This window comes from Microplitis demolitor, chromosome 8 (assembly GCF_026212275.2).
Source record: "Microplitis demolitor isolate Queensland-Clemson2020A chromosome 8, iyMicDemo2.1a, whole genome shotgun sequence".
Taxonomy (NCBI): domain Eukaryota; kingdom Metazoa; phylum Arthropoda; class Insecta; order Hymenoptera; family Braconidae; genus Microplitis; species Microplitis demolitor.
Window position 1 is genome coordinate 12662564 of NC_068552.1, and position 25653 is coordinate 12688216.

A 25653-nucleotide genomic window follows, 5' to 3' on the forward strand; every position below is an offset into this window, starting at 1 on the left:
CAGATATTATATTTGAATATAAAAATAATGATAAAAAAAAAATAATAATAATAATTTATAAGTAAACAGAGAATCAATAAATTATTTTATAGTGATTTAATACGTGATTCTAGGGCGCTTTGAAAAGTAAAAAAAAAAATTGTTGGGTTCTTTAGAGTCTGTATAAATGGATTACCTTGAGTGTTTCGGCAAAGAAGTAACTTTGCTGAACGTCATCTTTTGCTGAGTCCACTGAATACACATTACTGATTCCTGTGAATCCTCCTGGTACACGACAATGCTTTTCCAAAGCTTCTACAGCTTCCCAACCCCACTCACGGTATTTAGGATCTTTTGTCAATCGCCACAGTATGAAGTAAGATTCAAAAGTCTAAAGTATATCGGATAAATAAAATGTATATATTATTTGTAATCCATTTAAATTATTAAATATTTTTATAATAAAATAATAATAATAATAATAAATTACCTCTGGTCGTAAAATGTAGTATTTTTCACCGTTCTTCAAACATTTAGCTTCTGTTTTGTCGGTGAAATGGAATGTTTCAGGACCGAGTTTAGTAACACTACGGTCATAAGACTCATGGCAAGTTCTTGTTAGTTCGGCAGCATACGCCATATGATTTTTAGATTCATCATTTTCCATCGCTTTTGCACCAAGTGCAAACATTCCACCTATGTTAATAAATAATAACTTTTAATTTTTGCTGTTGTTAAGATAAGCGTGAGAGTAGATAGAAGATGATCATTTTTTATGATAGAATTTTCTTTTAATATTCATTAGCAAATATATTTACACGGAAATGGAACAAAACTATAAATATGAGCAGATTTTGATGAAACATCATATGTAAAATAAAATAGATAAACTACCAACTTTATTAATAGGTCAGAAAGACTGTGGATTATTTAATTAATGACATTATGACATGTCGCTTTAAAACCTCTCTATACACAGACAACTCTATAACATTTCTCCACCTAAAACATATCTATCGTAAAATAAAACTATCTTTGAATGGATTACTCCACAACATCTCTATTCAGAACAACTCTCCTCAAACTCAAGCTTTACTCCGAAACTTCTAATCAATGACAAGTCTATCTGAAATAACACTATTCACTATTGATTTAACTAGAAAATCATCGTGAACTGAGAAAACATGTTAGTTAACATGGAAATTCACGCGGTTTTTCAGTTACAGATGATTTTTAAACTGTTAATACTGAATAGTGTTATCTTGGAGAGTCTTGTCATTGATTAGAAGTTTCGGAGTAAAGCTTGAGCGTAAGGAGAGTTCTTCTGGATAGAGATGTTTTGGAGTAATCAATTCAAGGCTAGTTTTAGATTACGATAGACATGTTTTAGGTGGAGAAATACTATAGAGTTGTCTGTACATAGAGAGGTTTTGAAGCGACTTGTCATAATGCCTAATTAATTACAATAACACCGATTGTAAAATAAATTATTTTGATTATTAAAAATATAAATATTAATATTAGTCACTGTGAATTTAAAAATATTCAATTTTTTCAATGTTAATATTAAATACTAAAAAATTACATGTATTTTTGGGTAAAGTTGATGATTGCTTAAAAAATTAGCAAATTTTTTATAATTAAATTAACTTATTAATTAACAATTCTCAATTATATTTGTAAACTTCAAAGTTATAGATTATATTTAAGCTTTAGTTAGTCAACATCTGTTATATCCACAGTTCTCATATATTTAATTAGTGATTGTCGTAAATTAATTTACATCGTAAGATAGGGGGTAGGTTCTGTAAATTAATTTAAAGTTTACAAGTACATGTTTTGATCAATTTTATAAGTTATTAAATGATTTTAGAACTTCCTGGATGTAACTTGAAATTAATGGAAGTTTAATTAATTGAAATCACTTTTGTTTTAAAAATTAATTAGAAATTAATTTTAATAGTATTGAAGTAGCATTAAAAGTAATAATAGTATTTTATAAATTAACTTACCAGCAAAACAAGCGAGGTGACCCATTTTGTGTTCAACTTTATCATATTTTAAATCAGATACATAAGTTAATCCTCCGGGTGATTTGAAGATCATGTGATCAATTATTGCATTAATAGCTTCTTCATACATTTCACGTGCTTCAGTATCGTCTTTACCGGATTGAATCCACGCTTTCAATAAGTACTCATAGAAACTATCACCCAAAGCCCCAAGAGATATATGATCTGCCGAAAAAAAAGTAATTTATTATATTATATAAATAATAATAATAATAATAATAATAGTAATAATAATAAAAGTAATTGATTAATTGAAATTTTTATAGGATACTTTATTGATAAAATAGTGTGTGTGCGTGTGTATGTTATAACACCCTGATAATTGTGATATATGTGACACATTAGAGAGAGCTAAGAAAAAATAATCGATATAGGGCCTAGAGGGATGTGTTGATGATAAATTTCAGTGATTGTCGATCGTATGTAATCTTTATACAATAACGTACGGAGATCCAGTTTTTTTTAAGATATTGCCAGCTATTTTCTGGCCCTTCGAATTATTAGTAATTGATCATCTGTGCCACTGCCACTACCACCACCATGACGACCAATCGTTTTAATGTGAATTAAAAATCTATTTAATTTCTGTATTTATCCGTCGATGATTTATTAAATTAAATTATAGTAATAAGTACATAGGGATATTTATAATGTTTTATATTATTGAAAAAAGGGTCACTAAATTTTTAATGAGAAATAAATGTTCCACCTTTTACGTTTTATATAATTTTTTAAATACTATTTAATTTGTAACTTTGAATAAAAATTAAGTTAAGTTTAATCCTCAGGTCGAAGGAAATTAAATTAAAGTTAATTGTGTAATAAAATCTGGACTTTTTCTTTAAGTTCGATGAAAAGGAATTTTTTTTTAATCTTTATATTGGATTTAATTGATTCTATTACTATTGAACGATAATCCGAGTGACGAAAAAAATTGTCTTGTTTGAGTGGTGGGCAAATAAAAAAAAAATAAATAAAATTAGATTGAGTACTTACGTAATCCCCACTTGCCGGTTCGTGGATGAATGAAATTAGGATATAAGCCTTTGGGTTTTTCAAGACTCCTCAATGTTGATCTCACGTGTTCGACTTTACTCTTGAAAACCGGATTGCCAGTTATATCACTCAGATATGAGAACTCAAGATGCATAGTACCTAACTCTGAGAGGATACTACAGCCACCACTTGCCCAACCGTAGTTTCTACTCATCTGAAATGTTATTATATCGATCATAATATTTAATTCTTAATTTATATTTATATACAAGTATGTATGTGATTAAATGTGGGTATAAATATATATTTTATTAAATATATTATTATAGCTAGATATATACTTGTCATTGAATTCAAATAAATTATATTTCACGCTTAAATGATTGTAAGAGTATAAAGATGGATGAATAAATTGGTTTTACTTGGAAGTTGTGAAATTGATGAAGGCTAAAAAATTCAATAACAAAGAGAGAAGTAAAAAAAATGATTGGATAGATTGAACAGAAGTGAGAATAGACTTGAGAATAAGCATAATCATTTTATAATTCAATCTGGCCAATTAAGACGTCGACGGTAATTTCTCAGCGGAGATAAATGAGTAAGGAATCTAACTCTTCCGCGAGCTTCTCATATTTTAACGACTTCTTTTCTTTTTATTTTTTTTTTATCTATTCAATTTTCATGAAACGTTTATTTTATTGGAAAATTCCTGGATACCTTGATAATCTTCTTAGCTTTTTTTTTTTTGTTTTATAAAAATTATAATAGCTATTGAAGAATTTTGATTGAATCAGTGGTAATTTACTGCAGTTGACTATTAAATCGTTAGTGGTATAGAGAGATATAGAAATAAGTTAATTGAAAAAACTAGTGAGAAATTTCCAGATGTCGCGTTGCAATTAAAACTTCATCTACCCATTAGTTATAATTATAACGAATATTCACGTTGCTAGAAAATTCATGTAATGAATGCGAAGCATTGGATTTAAATATATATATATATTATTTAATTATAATTGATGTTTAATATCTTGACTAAAACAATTTGAGGACTAATCTAGAATTTGTTTTTTGACTCGGGCGAATAAAAAAAAAAATTTGGAAAATCCAAAAGTACACGACTCATAATGCTCATTTATTATGAAATAATAAAATAATAAAAAAATGGCGGGAAGCACGAATAAATTTAAAATATATACAATTTTCTGTCATTAAAATTTGTTGTTTTTTTTTTTTAATTACATTAGTCATTTTTTATAATTATAAAAGAATTTTCTCAAAATATTTCGGTTAATAACAAAAAAAATATATGTAAATAAAAACAAATAAAAAAAAAAATTGAATTGAAAAAATTCAGGCTTACCAATTAGCAATAACACAAAAAAAAACAGCTGTACTAGGACGGTAATGTGCAAGTATCCCTGGTGATATACATGTATAGTCGTTATACAGCCAGTTATACAGCCTCTCTATTCTTTTATTAATTGTAATTAAACGACACTAAGTTACCTAGCCATTTTTAATAGGGGATCTACAAATCTTTCAAAGAATTTTTTTAAAAAAAGTTTGATTCAATTACTGGATTTTTTCGCAAGTTATCGTGTATACGGGATTCATACTTGACGGACAGGAAATTTTTTTAAACTATTTTGATGTTTTGTCGGTTTTTATTCAACTAAATAAATTTTTGAAAAGTATGGAATTAATCTCCATTAAATTATCTTCAAAATGGTGTGCAACATATCTTAATTCCGTGAATCAACAAAAGTATAATAATAGAAATAGTTGCCGAAGTGAGGCGAAAAAAATTTTTCGATCGTAAAGCACTCTCTGATGCTTCGCATCATGAGTCGTGCAATAATTACTAGAATATTTATTTTATTGAAGTTTTTCGTTTAAGCATTGGAAAAATGGGCAATTTTTAACACAAAATTGAAGAAAATTTACATACAGGGAAAAAAATGAAGTATAGAAATTGAATACGACAAATATAATGATAAAGTGATCAGTAAATACTATCATTCTAAATACTAATTTTTTTATTTATGATTAAAACGTAAATAATTACAGGACAAGTATGAAAATTTATTATCTATGCAAGAAAAATTACTATTTGAACTTAAAAAATCGTATCTGATACTCAGAAAATAGACGACACGCATTACAAAATTTATTACTTGAAATGTTAAAATTCTCCGTATTAATACCCTGGTTCCGAGTTATAATTTTAAACACTAATTTTTAAAGTTTTTTTTTTTCGTGTAACACCATTATTATTGCAGAAGTTACAAGGAGCAAAAATGTTTCGAAAAAGATGCGCATTTTAGAGCTTAGCGTAAAAAAAACTAACATTAATTGGTGGTCAGTAATAATTACTAATTAAAAATCGGTAATCATAAACACCACAATTGTTAGTTTCTACCAAAATAAAACAAAAAGTTAATTTATTTTTGATATATTTTAATAAGAGAGTGCTTTTGAACAAGAATGAATCAAATAAAGGTATTAATGTAAATATTTACCCCAGTATGAAGGTTGATAAGGGAATGAGGGATTCCCGTTTCTGTTTGAAAAGCTGGTAGCATTCGCTCACCAAGTTGTACAGCCTTGTCTCGGAACATAACATCTCCTGTGAGTGCATAGTTAGTTAATAAACTTCCCATGAAACGAATATTAGCTTCGAATAGAGATATTTCTGAATTCTGAAAAATATATTTAAAAAAACAATAAATAATTAAGTGAAATGAAAATGTCATATTAATAATCATTAATTTAAAAATAAATTGATAAATAAGTTAATTAAAGTTGTGCTCCGAATAATTAAAAAACGAATTCAATCCATTAAATTTCATATGAAGTGTCTAATAATGAATTGATAAAATACTTTAATCAGCGTATTTTTAATTATTTATGATCATCATTGAATAACTGATACGTTGAATATAATTTATACTCCAATTAAGCGTACAAATGTTGAGTCATTAAAAATAAAATAATATATATATATTTTTTTTATTCAACCATACGTTAATAATAAAAAAAAAAAAAATAATATGTAATAATAAAGAGATAAATGAAATGAAATAGCGATAAAAATTTTGTCCATATAAACATCTATGGGAAGAACGTCTTGGTTTTTATTTTGAAGCTGTCAACGTTAAATCGCGCGCTCGTAAAACGATGAACAGTTTTTTTATTTTTTTGTTTCACGTATGACGCCAGAAGCGGCGATATATAAAATAACGTTTTATTTGTCCAAGTAGATGTACTCTCTACTTCTACCATCATCATCACCACCTATACCATCGTCGCTCCCTCTTCCCGCTCAATCTATTTCTTTCTCAGGTCCAGCAAATATTTTCCAAAGGTGCGGTTTGTTAAAATGTTCGTTATAACGATGTCACCGTCACTTTATCAACACAATCTATATCTATCGTATTCTCTATATATTTTATTATTTGTTTTATTATTATTTTCTATCCGTGTGTACATTCTACAGACGAACGATGTTAGATTAAAAGAGAAAAAAAAGTAGCACGAAAGTGAATGAGGTAGACGTTGTTTGTTTATTCGAGGTAATAATGAAGGAGTCTCGACCTCAGTTGATGTAGGGTGAATTATCGACGTGGCAATTAGCGGATACGCCTTCTCTTATACTCCCTTTTACTATTACTACTACCATTACTTCTCTTTTTTCTTCTTTCTCTTCTGTATTTCTTTCTTCTTCCGCTTTCTCGTTCTTTAGTTAATTAGGAAATTAAAGTTTGCCATTGAATATACAAAGGAAATGATTTGTAACGATTACTTACTCTTATCAGCAATTTAATTTTAAAATAATCTATTGACAATCCAATCAATCATTTATAAAGCATTTCATTAAGGATTTTATTTAAAAAGTAATTAAATATAACGGGACAATTAGATTGAAATATTTGGGTGTATATATTATCAATGCTAAAAATTACCTACTTATACATGTAAGAATGTAAGAAATCTCTCAATTACTAAAAATTGAACAAACTTTTAATCATTTAAAGAACAAAAAAATTATTCATAAATAATCCCGATATGTGATGTAATCTATGACTAAGAATGGTAAAAAAAAAATTTGTAAAAAAAATTTTCGGGCACCTGAAATTGTAAATATAATAATTTACAATTTGAAACCATTTTCAAAGAGAAAAATAGATTTTTTTATTACAATTTTTGAGTACCCTATTCTGTCCGACTCTCCTTTTAAAACAGCGTACATAAAAGTGAAGTAAAAATATCCATCCATAATTTAGTTTCATATGAAGCAAGTCATCTGGTTACAGAGACTCTAGTGGTGCACTTTGGTTAAAAGTATTAACTCACAGCTATTAGTGCACACTTTTAATATCTATCTCTTATTCTATTTTTATCTATGGTGGATATTAATTATCTTATAATTGCCACTCATAATATCTCATTTAATTATTTTTTGTTTTATTATTCTATTCTTAATGCCACTGAGAATTAGTGAATTTTATTTTATTTTTTATTCTGTCCAGTAAAGGGGTAAAAAAAATTTAATGAAGAACGGAAATACGTATATAAAATAGAGAAAAAAAACATGTGCTCACATTAATTAGTTACCATTCGTGAAAAGCAAAAAAAAAAAAAAAATTTATAGAGGGAGATGGAATGAGAAATATTCTCTGTGCTTTGTGGAAAACGGAAACTGCCGGTTTGAAGATGGAATCAAGGAAAAGAAGATTGCTAGAGCCGGCTCGCTGTAATAGTGCTGAGTTAGTATTATTAACATGAAGGAAATGCTAGGAAGAACATCTAAAGAAACTAAATTTAAAAAAAATAAATAAATAAATTATAAATTACTTTGAGTAAATATTCATGATTTAAATTATTTTTTTATTTTAGTATTTTTAATCATATTATTTATTTATATTTAGTAAACAGTTATTAACATTCACTAATTGAAATATGAGAAAGATATTTAAAAATTTATTCTTCTGATATGGTTTAAATTTTCAACTCTAATAAAAATTGACGGGCGTTGAATAAAGTATAAGTTTTCTTATTTAGACCAAGACAGAGTACTTCGAAAATAACTTTTTTATTATTGGTAAATTTTTTAGGTCTGCTTTTTTTATCCTTGGTACTTCATACCACTGAAAAATTCATAACAATCGCACGATAAATAAAAAAATTTATTTTTTTTTTTTACTAAATTTTTTACTTGAGCCATCATGCTTCGAGTCGTTATAGTGTCTCACCTCTTAATAATAGATATATTAAAATTGATACTTTTGAATATACACATTTAATGATATAAATTCACATGATATTTAGCATTTATTTCATTAGAACAATTCATACAGATGGTTTGTAGGGAACTTAAGTAGTAAAGTCTGTAATGAAATAGCTGAATAATAGCTTAATGTGCATAATTGACTACAGTTTGAAAATTGACTAAATAAAAACATGAGTAGGTAATTATTAATCAATGAATTTGGATTAATTATTAATAAAAAAAAATCTGGGCATCGGTTGGCCCTGCGCTCCTTGAACTCGAAAACATTAGTGCGGATGTATTTTCGAGCTCTTCGAGCTCGAAAATGCTATTACATGCCGTTGTTTTTTTATGATCTTTTCAAGCTCTAACAAATAACGTTTTATGCTAAAGTTTGAAAATTCAAGAATCGAAAATCATTAATAAAAAAGCGGTTTTTTAAATTTAATTTCCGATTATGTTCAATAAAATCAGTGTATTGAGGAATAAATCAATGTCAGGGATCAAAATCAAGATTTAAATAAGTTTTGATTCATGCCAGAAACAATAAAATATGAAATACCCGAGAAAAATATTGAAAATTGCGTTTTTTCAATTTTTTTGTTGATAATATGATTTAAACTAAAAAACAAGTTAGATGGCGTGATGTGATGATCGGAAAAAATATAAAGAGGAAGAGTTGATATGATTTTACATATAGGCACATTTTAGTACATTATATTATTATTTATCCGGAAAAAGTAATGTTAAATGTTATTTTTTTAATTTTTCAACGCCGATATCTCTTGAACTAATGAATCGATTTTGACGTTTAAGCTAACAAACGGTGCGTTTCATTGAATCCTAAAGCTAATTAAAATTTGAAATCGATCGGTTTAGTTGTTTCGAAGATATTTGGAAAAACCCGTTTTTTACCATTTCTTTCTCCGACGATATCTCGCGAACGAATAAACCGATTTTGATGACTAAGGCGGCAATCGACGCGTTTCATCAAATTCTAGAGCTGATTAGATTTTGAAGTCGATCGTATAAGTCGTTTTTGAAAAATCAATAAAAAACTTAAAAAAAACTTTTTTTTTTTTTCGTAATTCGCAAATATTTTCGAGTCTATTCGATCAAATAATCTGAAATTTTCAGGAAAGTTGATGCCCAACAAGCTCTTTCGATTGTCACCTCAACAATCCAAATCGATTCATTAGTTAAAAAGTTACAAAGAGTTTACATATATACACACACACACACACACACACACACACACACACACACACACACACACACACACACACACACACACACACACACACACACACACACACACACACACACACACACACACACACACACACACACACACACACACACACACACACACACACACACACACACACACACACAGACATACACACTCGGTCATCATTCTGAAAATAGTCAGAATAGCTTCCTAGGATCTCAAATTGTCAACATCTGATAAAAACTCGATTTTCGAAAATCGGGGTGAAAACAATAACTTTCCGAAATTTTTGAAAATCGTCGATTTTCTTAGCGGGAAGTTAAAAATTTTCACACTGATAGAAGTATTTATTTGAACCAAATAAGATTTATTAATAGTAAATAAATTATTTATTTGAAAGTTTAACCAAATAAATATTTATTAATATTTAACAAATGGTTTACTAAATGAGATTTATTTGAACCAAATAAATATTTTTTAATAGTCAATAAACGGCTCATTTGAATCGAAGGAAATGACACATGAAGCTAATTAAGTAGGGTTATGACAAATAATTTATAGTATCATTTAACTTTATTTGTAAAAAAAAAATAATACGCACAGTAATTAGTTTAAAAAATATTCAGCATTTTTTTTTATTCATAAAATAATATTTAGTTAATTATATTTTGAATTTATTACACTAAACAGTATACTGAAAGGTATTGTAAACAGAAAGTGGCGCTGTAGTAAAAAATCGCAGCGGTGTATTCACTCAAATATGAGATTTATTAACTAACCATAAATCTATATTTGAGGCAACCAAATGCTTATTTCAGCCGAATAAGGCTGAAAAATTGTTTCAAATAAATGCATTTATTAATATCGAATAAATATTTCTATCAATGTAATTTATGTTCCAACAATTTCGTCGCGTAATTTAATTGAAATATTTATTTCCGGAAATATATAGAGAGATAAATAAAAAAATTTAGTAAAAAAAGAATATTATAGTGATGATAAAAACTTTTATGAATGTAGATAATTTTTAACATTCCCCCCATGAAAAAAATTTATAATAAAAATATATGTTATGGGGGTTGTTAAATTACAAGATAGTAATATGATAATAAATGTCAGAGAAAATCAGATCCTCTGTATACATCATAGTTCACATGTCCTTAGAGAATATTACGAAATATAATCGTATCACTTGGTATAATGATAGCAATTTATTTTAATATTTCTTGATCTAACGTGGGTCAAAAGGTAAAATAAATGGATAACTAGTTTTATAGAGTTGAGAATATAAAAAAACATAAAAAAATGTGAGAAAGTACGGAGTTACAGTAAGAGTAAGAGATAGTGTGGGAAAAGGTATCAAGACGAGGGATGACTTGGTGATGTAGTAAGTAGAGAGAAAATGGGAGCTCGGAAAATGTCGGATCAAGATAAGCCATATTGCTTCGTTTGGATCAACGTATATATTTTTTTGAGGATTAATTAAGATTACTGAAATAATATATCTGAAAATTTATATAGCCAGGCTACTATTTCACTTATATACAAGTGATTTAATGACTATTGCATTTTTTTTTATTCCAAATACCATAATCCTTTCATATTTATATTATTTGTTTAATTCATTTTAAAATTAAATCGGCAATATCTTCGTCCGCTTTGCTGCCCACCAATCAAATTTAAAAAAATGTATGTAAATTTTTATTGCAAAATTCCTAATTTACATTTAAAGATATTTAAATGAAAAATCTTGAGTAAACTATTAATTTTTAGATAGAGCTTAGGATTTTTTTCATTTTATGATGTTAGTTTTAAGTACCATAAAAATATTTATTAATTTTTGAGGTTCGTTGTCACAAAAAACAAAAACCTAGATTTCATTAATAAGTTTTAATTTATTCAGCGATTATTATAAATGAGGAGCGATATATAGAGAAAGGGGGGAGGAAGCTGGGGGCGAAATAGGCCCCCTAAAATTTTGGATGCCTCGAAATATTTGGGGGCAAAATGCCCTCCCCCCTCCTCTCTAAAATTTTTTTTCAGTTTAAATGAATTATGAACAAGGAATCCTTGCAAAGTGTTTAAAATTGTGGTTTACTTTTCACACATATAAATAGAAAAATTTTCTGAATTTAAATTTGAAAATTGATTTTTTTTTTTTTTTTTTTTTTCAAAAGTAGGAAATCCCAATCCGACTGCTTGCGACCCTTGCATTTTCGACTCGGGTAAGTAATTATACTCGGTTTGGAATATCCTACTTTCCTCCCTTGACGTGCAACATACTATTAAGATGAAATAAAATAATAGTCGAATTTTAGTAAATTTTTTAAAGGGCCTATTTGGCCTTAAATTTTAATTTTTTTATTTCTGGAGCATATTGATTATGAATACATGGCAAAAGACTCGAAAATGTAAAAGCAGTAAAAAAAAATTATGTATTAAGAATTTCTTTGGAGGTACCCATTTTGCCCCGAATTTAAAGATTTTTAATTTTTAATAGACGCGATACATTAAGACCAAAAACATGGTCAGGGGCTAGAAAGAAGTAAAACAAGTGAGAACTACTGAGGATACGAGCCTTTTTTTCTTAAGGGGCCCATTTTGCCCCCCCCCCCTCCTCTTTTCCTATAAAGTACTCAAAGTAAAAAGCGCACTTAAAAATTCAAAGCAGTAAACAAATTTTTTCATTTTGCCTCAGAAAAGTGAACGACTATAACACAGATTTCAATTAGCGTTTCATAATTTTTAAAGGAATAATTATAAATTCTTGGCAATAGTAATACATCTTCTGATGATTACTGAGAGGTATCAATTTTACCATCTCTAAATTTAATCTTTCATCTTTTATCGCAATGTTGATCATTCAATATAATACTTAATTTAATTTTCAACGATAATTATTCATATAGGTCTCATTACTTAAAGATTTACTTAAAATTATTTCGCTAATAATTTTATTTCCAACTGTCAATGGGTGATTTTTTCGAATTCTGAATTTACGTACATAGTTACCTTCAAAAATCCATTTCATTAATTCATTTTATTTCATTAAGATCCATGTTTTCTTTTTATAAATTATGAACGCTTCTTTTTTTTTGTGATAAAAAATAAAGTGTCATCTTTTGTTTATATCGGCAGGAAATAACATGTAAGTTTAATTTTTGATATTAATTAAGATTACCATACTCAAGTATTGCCAATGATGAGATATATTATCAAATTTATTTCTCTTGTTGTTTCTTAAACAAAAGTAGTCGAGAAATTAGAATTACAGTAATGAAAATAGAGTTAAGGAGAGATAGAGAACGCGATTGGATGAAGACAGAGTTGTAAAAGATAAAGGAATCAGGTCGGATAAGATGTGCATAGGAATTATCGCGGTAAATGCACAGGCAACGAGAAAATTCAACGACGGAGCTATATATGTATATATAGTAGTGATGTTAGGAATGAGAAAAAAAAGTTAAGAAAATAAGAGAATGAAAGAAAAAAGAGTTTGAATAAAGAGGGTGAAGAATAAGTGAAGGTGGAAGATTGCACAGGCACGTAAACGAGAAGGCGCCGTTGGTCGTTAAAGAAAACGTTAATCCTGACAAGCCGACCATCGCTCTCAACTCGACCTCTACTCTCACCCTCAACTATCTAAACTCTATATGTATATAATGTTTTACTATCCTCGACTCCAGCCAGACTATGCTGTCTTGCTTCATTCACCTCCACGTCCGCTTTTTGTGTGATTTTTCTCTTCGTCAGATAATATAACGCACCTCAGTAAGTTTTAATGAAAACGTCATACATTACATTATACAGCATTGATGACCATTTTTACTTTACAATTTCTCGTTTAGTACAGAGAAATGAATGTATACTAATCTATTTTTTTTCATCATGGGATTGAAGGAAACTGAGAACGGTAATATCAACTGACAATCCTCCCAATGATTTTAAATAGAGAAAATGAGTTTTAGAAATTAAAAAAAAAGTTATAATTGACTTCTGACATATCTCATCGAATCTACTATTCAAAATTAGTTAATCTATATACTTCAATATTTTTTATTTTAGATAATTTGCATATAAATATAACAATTATTCAATAATAATTATCTTTTATGTCATTTACGGTAATTTTTTTTTTAGTTTCATTAGATTTAAATAAAATAAATATCTTCACTGCACACCCCACTACGCTTCGTGTGAGGAAAAAGGCTTTGCTCTAGCCTAAATATATTTCATCGATCTGTAGGTCTCAAGAAAGATTTACTATTTATGTAGTGTCATAAAATATAAATTTTCAGAAAAAGATCAGTTCAAAAATAACACAGAATTTATTTTATATAAACCAACGTTAATTTTACACCTAAAAATCAATATTGAATATATATGTTTTTTCTGAATCGGTAGTTGGTCTTTCTACGCATACGTATGTCATAATTTTAGAAAAATAGAATTAATCGATTTTCGTTTATTTTAAATATTCAATACTAAAATATAACTCGAGTAGATTTCTTCATTAATGTTGCAGCTAGTGAAAAGTTTTTAATAAAAAACTATGCGTATAATTTTATTCAATTTATTTCTGACTAGAGTCTTTTTTTTTGAATCCATAAAAAAACTTTTTAGATGCGATAAAAGTCATATGGAAAACATATAAATATATTAAATTAAATAATAAAAGAAATTTAATAAAAATTTAATAGTAGGAAGAATTAATTTAAATAAAAAAAAAAATTATAGAAATAATTTATGAGGGATGTCTGTTTGGTAGAACCGCATTTTTAGTTTTTGAAATAAAAACAAAAACCTTAATAATTTTTTAATCACTGAATTGAACTTAAAGGTATTATAAATATTAAATTTAAAATGTCTCTAATTGACGTTTAAAATATAAATAAAAATATCAAAACATCAAAATGATGTTTATTATGAGCTTTAGTGGTCTTAAAAATGTAGATACACATTTGCGGGATTAAAAAATAATTAATGGATTATATGTATAGGTATAGTGAGAAGGTAAATTGGCAAGGGATTTTTTTGGATGAGTGCCAAAGTAACCCTTAGCCTGGAAAAAAGAGTATAGAAAAGAGAGTGCGCAAGTGAGAAAGATCCTCATAGAGTAGAAAGTCGGATTACACTTGGAAGCATGAATGGAAGGAGAAGTAAGGGAGTGGAGGATTTTCTCGGAATGAAATTACATCACGAAGCAATAACGAGCGTGCAATAATAGCGGGCTGTAAACGTAGTGTGATATTACATAGTGACCGTAAGAAAGAAAGAGATGAAAGAATAGGATACGAATACAAGTGAAAATAGTGGGATGGGTATTATAAAGAGAAAAAAAAAGTAAGAGAATGAGTGCAAACATTTTCAAGTTTAAACTTTGTGTGTGTGGGGATATCTTAAGGCGCAATAACTGAGAAGTCGTGTGTCTCTTTCTTTCAATCTTTCTTAAAACTCTGTTTTTCAACCCTTGTTTTTTATTCGACTTTTTTTCCTCCATCTAGCTCTCGTTCTCGTCTTCTTTAACTCTATACTAGCTTTGAAATCCGCAATAAAGACAATAGTAAACGAAAGAAAAAAATCTGATGTAAAAATAAAATAAATAGATAAACAAAAAAAAAAAAAAAAATATATATATATATATATATATAAAGTAAAACAATAAAGAAAAAAATTAAAAATGAGTTTGTTGGTCAACGAGTTTTTTCCAGGAGTATTTCAACGTCAGACTTTAATTCGTTTATATATACAGTAGAGTAGTACAAAGTTAACCTTTCGTATTTTTTCTTATATATATTCTTTTCCTTAAAAAATATAATATTTTAAAATATTACTCTACTTTGTATATGAAATAATTCACAAAATGATTTTAAAAAATTTCGAGTTGGCGATTATTTATTATTTATTTTTTTTTTTTTTTTTTTCAAATCTAGTAACGTGATCTTAAAGTTAAATTTATCTAAGACAAAGTAGTCAATTTATTTTATCGATGAAAAAAATGTAGGAAATGATGGGCGAGAAAATCATAACATCGAACATTTACAAATTTTTTCCTATCAATAATTTTTATACAAAGTTTGAAGGATTTGGTCGATCTTCTTATAGTTTAATGTTGGCATATAAAAAAAAATGTGTTTACATATTTGTTTCGGATTTTGTACACTTTCTTCACGAATACTTTTTTTTTTTTACTGAATTTGGTTTGGTTACGGAAAAAGAGCTTATCACCAGCAGCGTTTACGTTAAAATTTCTCGTGTAACATAGCCGCAGTTGATAGGACATCTAAACAGAAGCGATATAAGAGAGGTGAAAGTAAAGCAAAAAGGTAAAGGTAGTCAAGGGAATAGAGACATTACACTCGTGCTTTAGATAAGCTTCTCACTACCAACTACTCGCGTTGTCGGTAGCGCGGTAAAGTCGAAGCTTTGTGGATATGTGAATGTGGGATGTATATTTCTCTTTGCTGTCCTCTCTTGTCGCTAAACTAAATCACAATTTACGGAGCCATCTAGCGAAAAAGAGAAAACAAGTATGTATGTATATACATAAACATATATATATATATATATATATATATATATATATATATATATATATATATATATACGCTAGTTTGCACGAAAGAATATAAGATCCGCAGTTGGTAACGACTTAAAGGACCGTCCATTGTTTTATCGTGCTATACGACAATTTAAATGCTCCAGAATAACTTTTATTATCACCATGACTATTTATTTAAATGATATATTTAAGTGTAGATATATTAATCCAGCTATAAATCCATTATTCAATAGTTAAATTTTTTTATATTTTCTAATTCATTAAAAAGTTATAAATTTAATTCATCTTTTGTCAATTAATTATATAAATTTTTTATTATTGATTATATTTGTATTCGTATTTTATTGTTTATTATTTATTTTTTTTTTTAAATTGAGAATGCGAACTAAAATTTCATGGACCTCCGGAGTAGTATTGCCAGTTCTAAAAAGAGGGATGGACCACCCCCTGCCGTGAGAAACCTACGAAATATTTTAGAACCCATGGAACGTCGTTTGGAATTTCACAGTCGAATTCTCATCCAAGTTATCGCGTATTCGGTTTTACTTGGGCTGTAGTATCTGTATTGTGACGAAAGCTATTAACTGGTCTTGAATGCTCAGAATTTTCGGTATATATATACACTATATATAAACCAATTATCCTAGTGATTTATTTTGTCATAAAACTTTATAATGCTTGAATAATTTTATTTAACATTTTTGATAAAAACAAAATGTATTTTATTAAAACTAAATATCAAATTTTATGTAATCAACGTGGAAATTTATTTGAAATTGGCTTTCGTAAGTTCCAATGAACAGAATATAATAAACATCGTTATTTTAGCTATGAAGTACATTGAAATTGAATTTTTAAAATACGTTGTTAAATAATATATGAAACAAACACTGCACATATTGACAAAAAAAAAAGTTTGATATTCAAAACTATTGTTTACATTAATGATGAAATCCAGTACTTCGTTAAATATTTAAAAATAAATGAACTAAAAATGTATAAAAAAATTATGTAAAAATAAAAATTGCAGGCTGTATAATAAGTAGTAAGGATTATCACAAAATGAGCAGTGATGTCAAAGCCTAAGGCGATGAATAATGAGCGTACAAAGTATTGAATCCCTGCAATTATGAAAATACGTAGGTATAATCCTCGAAGGGTTGTGCCAAGAGCGATGTGCAAACGATCTTGCTTGTTGTTATCATCTTGTCTCGTCAATCTCACTCACTCAATCTCAAATGAGTGATCTTCATCTTAGATCCAATGTCATTCAATCAAAATTAGGACAACTACTCAATAAAATAACAACAACAATATATAGATAGCCCGAGGTTAATTCAAGTATTATAATGTTACCATTGATAGGATGCAGATGTATCCTATTTTAATTAATGTTTAACTTCATCATCTTTATATATATGCATAAATAAACAAGTTTAAATATGTAAATTACGTAATATCTAAACTCGGTTAGGGGGAATGCGTGTGTAAAATGTTATAGAGATGACCCGATTATAAGTTTCAAAGTTACTTGTTAATTGTGATAAGGAAAGTTTTGAAACATTGATAATGCATTATTTTGAACGGATTTAAACTTTAAAGATAAATAAAATCGGGTATATTAAATGAAAAAAAATTTTGTTTTTTCTTTACCGAGATAAACTTTGAACTTGCAAGTTTTTTTTTCTAAATTATTGATACTGATAAGGACAAAATTGATGTACAAATCACTCATATTTTTTGCGAAATTAGAATCTTTAGATTTTTTATTTGCGACTAAAGTAATAAATGAAGGACGTAAATAAAGTTTATTGCATTGTTTGAAGATTATGTTAGTCAGTTTTAAATAAAATTTATTAGGCAGTTTAAAGATAAAAAAAAGTACTTTTGACACTTTTAGGTCGCGTGTGACTATGATGTCAACGTGTGTAGTACTACGTTTATCTTTATAAAATATACCAGCCATCTCGGCACTTCGCGATGTAGATTTTGTAGCTCGCGGCGACACCCACACGAGGTTAATAAGGGAAGTTATCCACTTGGAAATCCGCTTTAATGCCTCGGGCACTGTTATACTAACTCTGGATAAACGGAGTAACCAAGTTTAGGGTGAATGCGAGAGGCGAAACAGATGAGGAAACCAGAGTACAAGTGTTGGTTAGAGGTATACCGAATTGGCAAAGGTAAAACTATATATTATATATATATATATATATATATATATATATATATATATATATATGTGTGTGTATAAGGTATATCATGTAATAGTGGAGGTTTGTGATTGCCAAATGAAACTTTACTTCGCGATGGGAAAATTCTGACAGTTGTACTCTAACATTCACAAACACAGTACAGCTCCAGGCAACCCACCCTGGTTATATTGATTTACATAATGAATAATTCTGGTTATTGTAGGTGAATTGATGGTTACTTATACGTTGGTCAGATGTTTTTATAATAATTATTATTACTTAAATTTATTTACATTTAATTTTAGCTGTTTAAAATTTTGAATAAATTAAAATTTGCATAGAATATTCATATTCTTGCGAAAATTAAATTAAAGATTAAAATTTAAAATTTTACTGAATCTATCTAACTTTGGAATTTACTTATGCTGTGATAAAGTTAATATAGTTTATTACAAAAGCATAGATCAGTGTCAAAAATTGTATAACGTGATAAGCATTAAAAACTTACAATATCGAAGTCAAGGTTCTGAGCAATCCAATCTCGTGCCTGTTTATATTCATCATGAAGTCCCATAATATAAAGCGTGTCCATCCCATCAACGATGGTAGCGCCCATATTTGAAGCTCCAAAAATGCTGGCACTGTGTCCTCTCTTGGAGATTGGTCTCAGCTCGTTTTTGCCCCAGGCGTATCTCACATAATTGTCCCAGCCATGCTTCATCATCTGCAAAAATTAACAAAAAAAAAAAAAAAACGTTTTCATATGCATGACTAAATAAAAACAAAAAATGGAATGTAAAATAAGGGTAAAAAAAATCATAATGAAAAGTAGGTGTATAGGCAATAAAGGATGTAATATCTATATATCGTCAAGATTGCATTCTACATTCCTTAAATGCTCTCTCACTTCTGTATTCTCTATTCTCTCATGAAATTTCGAGAAACATAGCGAGAATCAAAGACATGGGATGAGAAATTTGAGGATCTCTTGACTGCACCCGAGCTCTTGTCCTAGTGTAAATCTTTTCAAGATGATTAAATTCTTGTTCTCAAAAGACCGACAGAAAAGAGGTCTCATACAATTGTATATATATATCCTCTATTTCTTTCTTCTTCTGGTTTTCTCTTTACACACTAGAATTTCGTATCTCTGTTAGCATGCAAACAATGCCATGTTTCAATGAAAATTCACGAAGTAAACGCATTTCAAATGCGACCGACACGTCACCCTGTTTATACTTGAGAAACTTGGCTTGTACTCGAGTTTTCAAGTACCATCACTAACTCCCGTGGTTTTGTCACTCCAAGAACTTTACCAATTCATATATATATATAAACGAAACGTTATATTCGATGATGTTCGCAAACGTGTCACGTGCACCGGCGATAATTGCCGAGTGTTGCACTCTATATTGGAAGAAAGAATGTATGGAACACAAAACGATTAAAATAACAGCATTCTCTCCACAATATCTTCAATGAATCGTTTCAAATAAATATCACTGAAATAACAGGTTCATCAATTAAAAAATAATAATTATAATTACCAATTTATATACATATTGTCAGTATCTATTTTTTTATCGCCAAATAAACATTGAATAGTTATGATTTTTTGTATAAAAAATTGTATTTTTTTTATACATAAACTACGTGATTGTTTTTATAGTGTTGCACAATTATTTAAATGTATTCTATGATACTCGCTTAGGATAACAAACCGGTACCATTATTTTAATTTATTATTGAATTATACTGCATATTTTAGAACACGTAATGATTAAAAATTTATTTTTAGATACCGAATAAGTTGTTTCTTTTAGGATAACGGTTAAATAATTACCTTAATTCGAAATTAGTGTCTAATTTATTGTGTTTAGTTTTATAAATTAACTTTTAGTTCAAAACTAAAATTATCCGGCTAGACAATTATAGTTAGTTTTGTAATTTGTCAAGAAAAACTGTGGTAATACCTTGTTAAAAGTAAAATTGACATCTAACCGATTTAACACGGGCTTCGGAATAATCTGGTTAGTGTCCACATCGAGATTAATCCATTAGGTTGCTCGGTTTGTACGAGAAAAGAGTAAGTACAGCATACGTAAAAGAAAAATACGAAAGTATACAAGAGGTAAAATAAAATTTAAAAATATATAAGTGAAACAAGTCAAAGCTAGGTTTCATTCTAAGAAAATTTAATTATCGTATTGAATTTATTCTTTCTTTCGTTTTCTGCTCTGTGTTATTGGATTCATTTATCTAATATAAATTCGGGGAAAATTGAATTTAGTACAAATTCAATATTTTCATTGTAATATTATGTGCACGGAAAAATTATATTATTATTTTTCTGTGCTCAGATAGAAATTTTTTTTATCTAAGCATGTAGATACTAACATACGAAAACTTGCTATTTTTTTCATCGGGTATGAAAATATAAAATAATCATATATTTTATAGTAATAAATAAAAGTCTTGAGTATTGATCAGTTTAAAAGCAAGCAATTTATATTGAACGTAATTGTCTTTTCGTTTTACTTCTTCCCTTACTTCGCTTTGTATCTTTTTCCACTAGCAAGCACTCTATATCTGTATATGTAAAGAGCGAGTAGTAAAAGCAAGGAAAAGCTCATCTCATTATCCAGGACTCACGGTTGCCGACGACACTAATAGGAAGGCATATATAGAAGCGCGATTTTACTGCCAATTTTTCTTGTTCGCTAAGCGTAAAATTAGTTTCAGTTTTATTTTACTCGTATAGAATATAAAGATCTACAAAAAGACATTATGTGGACAGCAAGTTGTAGGTGATGGGTGAAATAGTTTTTTTTTAACTTTACTCAAGTGTAAGTGACTCTAATTCACGCTTAGATGCAACCAATTATATCATTTCTTCGTATCTTATTTAAAATTTAATGACGTACAGTTTGTATTCTTCTATAATTCATTTTTTAACCTCCATTATTTAAAGTACATATAGCTCATATTAAAAAATATAAATCAATTCGACAATACATACTTTTTGAATAAATACCAGTCATGAAAATTTTAAATGCGATGTAAAATGATGAAAAGTATTATTTTTATAGCTTTTAAGGTTTAAAATAGATTTATGAGTATTTAAAAGCTATTGTTTCTATATTATAAGTTTAGTATACAGTATAAAGTATAAAAATACTTGATAATAATTGTTTATAAAAAATATATGATATATAACATGTACGTAATGAAAAAAAAAAATAATAATAATAATGATAATAAAATAAAACTGGTTAATGAATAAACGCCGACGCGTTTGTATTAAGATTGTTAATGATATCACGACGCGGATGTTGTGTGAAAGGTGAGTAGGCGAGTAGACGAGTTTTAGTCCGCCAACGGCTCAGTAGATTGTCTATCCAACGTGTATGGTCCATCATCATCATCATCATCATCATTGCCATCATCTTTCAGACAAAACTTATCATGTACGCGAGTAGAGCAAGCGAGTGAGCGGGCAAGTTCTCCGCCACAACACGGTCTCTCACCCTGGAGCATAATTATGTCTTTGTTTATCATTGTGAGACGAGGGCGGTATTGTGTCTCGATTCGGGTTAATAGCACAAATTAATCTTTGCTTAAGCGACGGTATACATTTACTCCCACTAATACCATCCCCTCATTTATTCACGTTTGAATATATACACAGAAATCCTTCAGACTTAAAAGCACCATCACACTTCTTCTTCTTCTTCTTCTTCTTCTTCATCTTCTTCTTTTTCTTCTTATAATTTATTTTCTCTCTTATACCTTTAATATTAAATAATTTGTTCTTCTTCTTGCGGTGTCTGTACATAAGATTTTGTCGGTGTATAACTATATATGTTTTAACATAATTCAGTACCAAAATTTAAGCTCAATAGTGTTCTTCAGCTCTGTCTGTCCTCGTCTGTCATGTCAACGGATTCTCACTCACTTCCATCACAAAGATCTGATGTTCGCCTCTCTACTTTCCGCTCCGCCCTTAACTAGCGCCTCATTATGTGAGAGCCCCGTTTCCCATTGTTCCAATGCGTTGGCTGGTGACGACAAGAGACGTCTACTACTTGTTAATCGTCTGGTGCTGTTCAACCGAGTAAAAGACAATGAGACTTTCGTCGTCTCAGGATACGAAAAAAGGACAGATATAAACCTAAAGGGAAACGGTTTTTGGGATAATCTGAATGTCAGCCTCGAGTAGCTAATGCTAGTGCTGGTGCTAGTATTGCTTACATCTTCTATACTGTAGTGAAGGTGTTGGATGTACTGGTGTTATGTACAATGAAAGAGGATGGATGAGAATGGTTAAGAACTTTGTAAGACTCCCTTTCTCAGCGAGACATTTATTTAAAACTACCAAGATTTATTAGTATAGAGATATAGTAAGAAAGTAAGAAGCTAGTGAGCTAAGTATCAGGCTTTTGAGCGAAAGATCGTTTGTTGTTAATTGTACTATATATTTTTATATATCTATATAATTTAAAATGGTTAGTTGTACTACGCTATACTGTATAAAGCCAAGTTCATCTTGACTGTTAATTGCGTTTAGCCATAGTGCTATTCACTCAGCCGCTTCATCTCGTTTTACGGTTAACCGAACTTCCTGAGCATGTATATATATATATAATATATATAGGAATCTTCTGACGATCGATTGCACTTCCGAACCGATGAACATTTACTCCATCACCGCTACTCTACTGTACTGTTTCTCTCTCTCTCTCAATCTCTCTTTCTATCAACGATTATATAGATGTGCACTGTAATGGATATGTCGATACTATAATTCGTACAAAGCATTGTTAATTGTCCTTCATGCACTTTCAGCTAATTAACGTTTAACTACAAAGCTTTCTCTCAGACTGTTGATTAATACAATATTGCACTTACCTTTGTTTGTTCTATTTTCGAGTCAAAATTTAAACAATAATAACTGATCATAAATTACTCATTGACAGATTGTTGACCAACGTGTATAAAATAAAAATACAAACCTCCTTAATTTTTTCACGGCGTTGATTGGTGATGTCATCCAGCGGTGGATTGGGTGCCTTAACAAGGTAAACAGGAATGGGATCGGTAGGTGATGCAATTGCTGAAGACTGCTCGAGATAATCGGCTGGTCTGTGTCTGACATTGACGGGTCGACGTTCTTTGAGCTCGTTTCGTTGATGTTCTGGATCAGAAATAGCATTGTCCTGGACCCATGCTGGATTTATTTGTTCGGATCTTTCCTCAGGCCCGACACCACGATCGACAACACTCGTTATAAGATCACGGCGGGTTATAAATGTACCAGTTAATAATACGATCAGCATGACTGAAAGCAGTCCGCTGATCGCTAACCTCTGTATTAATCGCATGTCGTCAAGGCACTTGCACTCGCACCGCCACCACGACCGGCTTTCAACCGGTATTTCGCTTTGCCCAGTCGTATTGACGTTTCTTATTGATCCTACAGGTTTATTTAAAATTCTTTTTCACACTTTTTCGAAATTATTTTATAGTAATTAAATTTTATGTGCATACATATGCAGAGTGGTGGTTTGCTATTTTAATAATCGATAAGCTGATTATTATTATTACGAGTACATAAGACCGTCTTCAATTCAAAGTCAGTAACTCGTTGTCGACCACCTGTTGTTGTTGTCCGTGACCCCTTAGTAAACCACCGTAACCAAGTGCTTGATGATTGTCTCAATAGTTTCTGCCACGAGCATTCAACTTTCTTCACTCTTATACCAATGGATCATTTGTCAATTATGCTGTGGAAAAATAAATTCATTGTGGTTTTTTTTTTAAATATTAAAAATAAATGGCAGGTACTCAAAAATCATTGCTTCACTATTTTATCGTTTTTTATTACCGAAACTGTCGGTTAAATCACTTTGGAATCAACATTTAAAAGTATTGAACTAAATTGAAAAGTAAATATTTTTATATTAAATTTAAATTCAAAGCTTTGATCATTCGTCGTGCAATTAACCACCCGAGTTTTAATTTCTTTTTCTTCTTGTGCAACTCCAAATATAATTAAATATAAAAAAAAATCAATTGATTGGTTAAACGTTAAACGTTATTTTTCTACTCTATTCAATTTGTCAATTGATTTATCTTTACACATAGCTGAAAGAAATTCATATATATATATCTATACACATATAGAGTTAGCTTGGTGTGTAGCGTTCAAAGCAATCAAGCGAAAAATACGATTAGCAGACGACAGTCAGACGATTTTCCAACTCATTGCATTCGTACTCAAAAGTCAACTTGATTTTCACTAAACGTTATAAAAATATTTTTTTATATCATGGTAAAATTTAATTTCCATATGCAAAACACTCGTTTCCCTGGGTCAAAATATATAGCCTCAATCTAGCCTCATCGAACCCAAGTAAGCTTCAATCCAGCCTCACTGAGTAAAAAAGGCATTTTAAGCCTCAGATGATGTTCAAAAAGCCCCAATGAGCCTCAAATGATGCTCAAAGATTCTCAATAAGCCTCGATGAGCCTCAAATGAACCTAGTCTCGACTATGTAATTTAAATTCGATTAGTATTATTTGAGGCTCTTTGATCACCATTTGAGGTGATCACTTTTTTTTACTCAGTGAGGCTGGATTGAGGCTAGATTTTTTGACCCGGGTTAGTATTTTTTTTTACTTGAAAATTTTTATTAAATAAATCGAGTACTGTGATCCGTACATACATATAGTCATTAATACATATTTTGTTTATAATAAATAAAATGTGTGTATAAGAAGTAAAACTATTTGACTAATAGTTTTGAGATAAAGTTTGAACCATTACATTATAATGACATGATGAAAATGGGTCTGATTAAAATCGATTATTAATATAAGTAAGGGAGAATAGACAGCAGGAGAGAAGTTGTCGAAGTCGCAAATTCTTAGTGATGGTCAATGAAATTCTTGGTTTAAATTAATGCGTTTACCATAAATGGAGATGAATGGAAGTGCTCGGCAAAGTAATAGAGAATATATAAGGAATTTACTTGATAAATAATTTGAGAGATAGTTTAAATAAGAATTATCAAGAAAAAGATATTACTTAGAAGTAGTAGTTGACTCGGCAAAACTGGAAATCATGCATACAATTTGTTCTATCGAAAAGTCATTTCGTGATAAATATCTCTGATAGATCGAATGTAGTTTGTTGTATTTTGTCGTCGTTTCGGGCTTCACACGAGACGAAACGAAGCGAGAATTTCAAACTCTCGTCTCGATCTCGTAAACAGAGAAAAATCAGACACTCGTCTCGATCTCGGTCTCTTCTCGTTTCGTCTAATATCGCTAATTACTGGTATGCA

General features: G+C 29.3%; 1 protein-coding gene across 3 annotated transcripts in view; it reads right to left on the minus strand.

Moving 5' to 3' along the window:
* Positions 1-25653, minus strand: part of LOC103573956 (mannosyl-oligosaccharide 1,2-alpha-mannosidase IA) — a 276712-nt gene that overhangs the window by 3339 nt on the left and 247720 nt on the right. The window contains exons 1-7 of one of the 3 annotated variants that reach the window (XM_053741016.1): positions 23320-23794; positions 18816-19031; positions 5570-5749; positions 3048-3261; positions 1992-2216; positions 470-675; positions 176-370 (exon numbers count right to left, since the gene is read on the minus strand). In XM_053741016.1, coding sequence (XP_053596991.1) covers positions 176-370; positions 470-675; positions 1992-2216; positions 3048-3261; positions 5570-5749; positions 18816-19031; positions 23320-23688 — 1605 coding nt within the window. In that variant the 5' untranslated portion in view covers positions 23689-23794. Of the gene's footprint in view, positions 1-175; positions 371-469; positions 676-1991; positions 2217-3047; positions 3262-5569; positions 5750-18815; positions 19032-23319; positions 24091-25653 lie in introns of those variants that run through there. The other 2 variants (XM_053741013.1, XM_053741012.1) reach the window with 2 other exon arrangements.